The sequence below is a fragment of the Orycteropus afer genome, unplaced genomic scaffold (genome assembly GCF_000298275.1).
Source record: "Orycteropus afer afer isolate SDZICR_OR568_19922 unplaced genomic scaffold, OryAfe1.0 scaffold01092, whole genome shotgun sequence".
NCBI lineage: Eukaryota > Metazoa > Chordata > Mammalia > Tubulidentata > Orycteropodidae > Orycteropus > Orycteropus afer.
This window is the reverse complement of record NW_006922679.1, coordinates 239067-240487: the sequence shown is the minus strand read 5'-3', so window position 1 is coordinate 240487 and position 1421 is coordinate 239067. Positions and strand designations below refer to the sequence as shown.

General features: G+C 52.1%; 1 protein-coding gene across 1 annotated transcript in view; it reads right to left on the bottom strand.

The window, feature by feature from the left end:
• Positions 1-1421, bottom strand: part of STARD13 (StAR related lipid transfer domain containing 13) — a 194731-nt gene that overhangs the window by 52550 nt on the left and 140760 nt on the right. The window contains exon 2 of the mRNA XM_042783416.1: positions 479-550. Within this exon, the coding sequence (XP_042639350.1) occupies positions 479-550 (72 nt within the window). The remainder of the gene's footprint in view (positions 1-478; positions 551-1421) is intronic.

Genomic DNA, 1421 nt, shown 5'->3' with positions numbered 1-1421 from the left:
CACAGCGCCCCTAGAGGACAGAGTGGAACTGCACCACAGGGTCTCCAAGGCTGTCAATCTTCACAGAAGCAAAGCCCAAACCACACCCACCACAGTGGAGTCCATTCTGACTCACAGCGCCCCTAGAGGACAGAGTGGAACTGCCCCACAGGGTTTCCTAGGCTGCCATCAAGGGAACAGATTGCCAGGTCTCTGCACCATGGAGGGGCTCGGTGAGTTCAAACCGCCAACCTTTTGGTTGGTTAGCAGCTGAACACTTAACCACTGTGCCACCAGGGCTCCTTTGGGAAGTGGTTGTCATTTTTAACTGGGTCTCAGGACAAGGCCTGTGCAAAGGTTGAGGAGAGACGGAAGCAAAGAAAAAAGGTTGAGAAAAGACCTGGAAGTGAGACCACACTTGGGAGGTTCATCTCACTAACTGGTTCTGAGGTTCATTCCAAATGTCCCTCTAGGGGGCGATGGTGGGGGGCTGACATACCCTCGTAGAGCTGAGAGTACTGTGGGAACCCGGCAGCACGGAGCCAGTCGCACGCTTCCTTTGCCTCGATTTCTGAAAAAGACAAGGACGAGAAATGGATGAGTCTACATAGCGACACCCCGCCTCCCGCTCCAGGAAGGGGCCTGGGTGATCGGGTGGCCCCACAGGACACCCCACTGCTGCACTCACGGAAGCTTGTGCCCGCCCAGAAATGGGTGTCAGGTGAGCAGTGTCCAGGGGGATTCCTGACGTGGAGTCTATTGAGATTATTCACAGTAGGAACAACTAAGTATTCTGATAACTGCCAAACCGCAGATTACAGAACACAAAGGCTGACTTTCAGGCAGGGACAAACGCTTTATTTATACCCCAAGCAACCGGGGGGGCTGCATGCAAGGAGGAAATCGTTCACAGTCCTTTTCTTCAAAGATTTTTCTTCTTTTACGTTTCACAGCCATCTATAAGAGTGTTTACTTATCACTCCTTTATTCTTTCACTCTTTGGATAATGAAAGAACTAAAACTGGGTTAAAACCTGTTGCTGTCAGGATGCAGACGCATAGTGACCCTACAGGGACAGAGTGGCACTGCCCCACAGGGTTTCCTAGACTGTCATCTTTAGAAAACCAAACCCAACCCAACCCACTGCCATCGAGTCAGATCCGACTCATGGTGACCCCTTCTTGGGTTTTCCAGGCAGTATCACTAAGGAAGTAGACTGCCCAACCTTCCTTCAGAGGAGTGGCTGGTGGGTTTGAACTGCCAACCTTTGGGTTAGCAGTCAAATGCCTTAGGCACTACGCCACCAGAGCCCAAACCAAACCCACTTCTGTGGAGTCAATTCCGACTCACAGCGCCCCTAGAGGACAGAGTGGAACTGCACCACAGGGTCTCCAAGGCTGTCAGTCTTCACAGAAGCAAAGCCCAAACCACACCCACTGCCG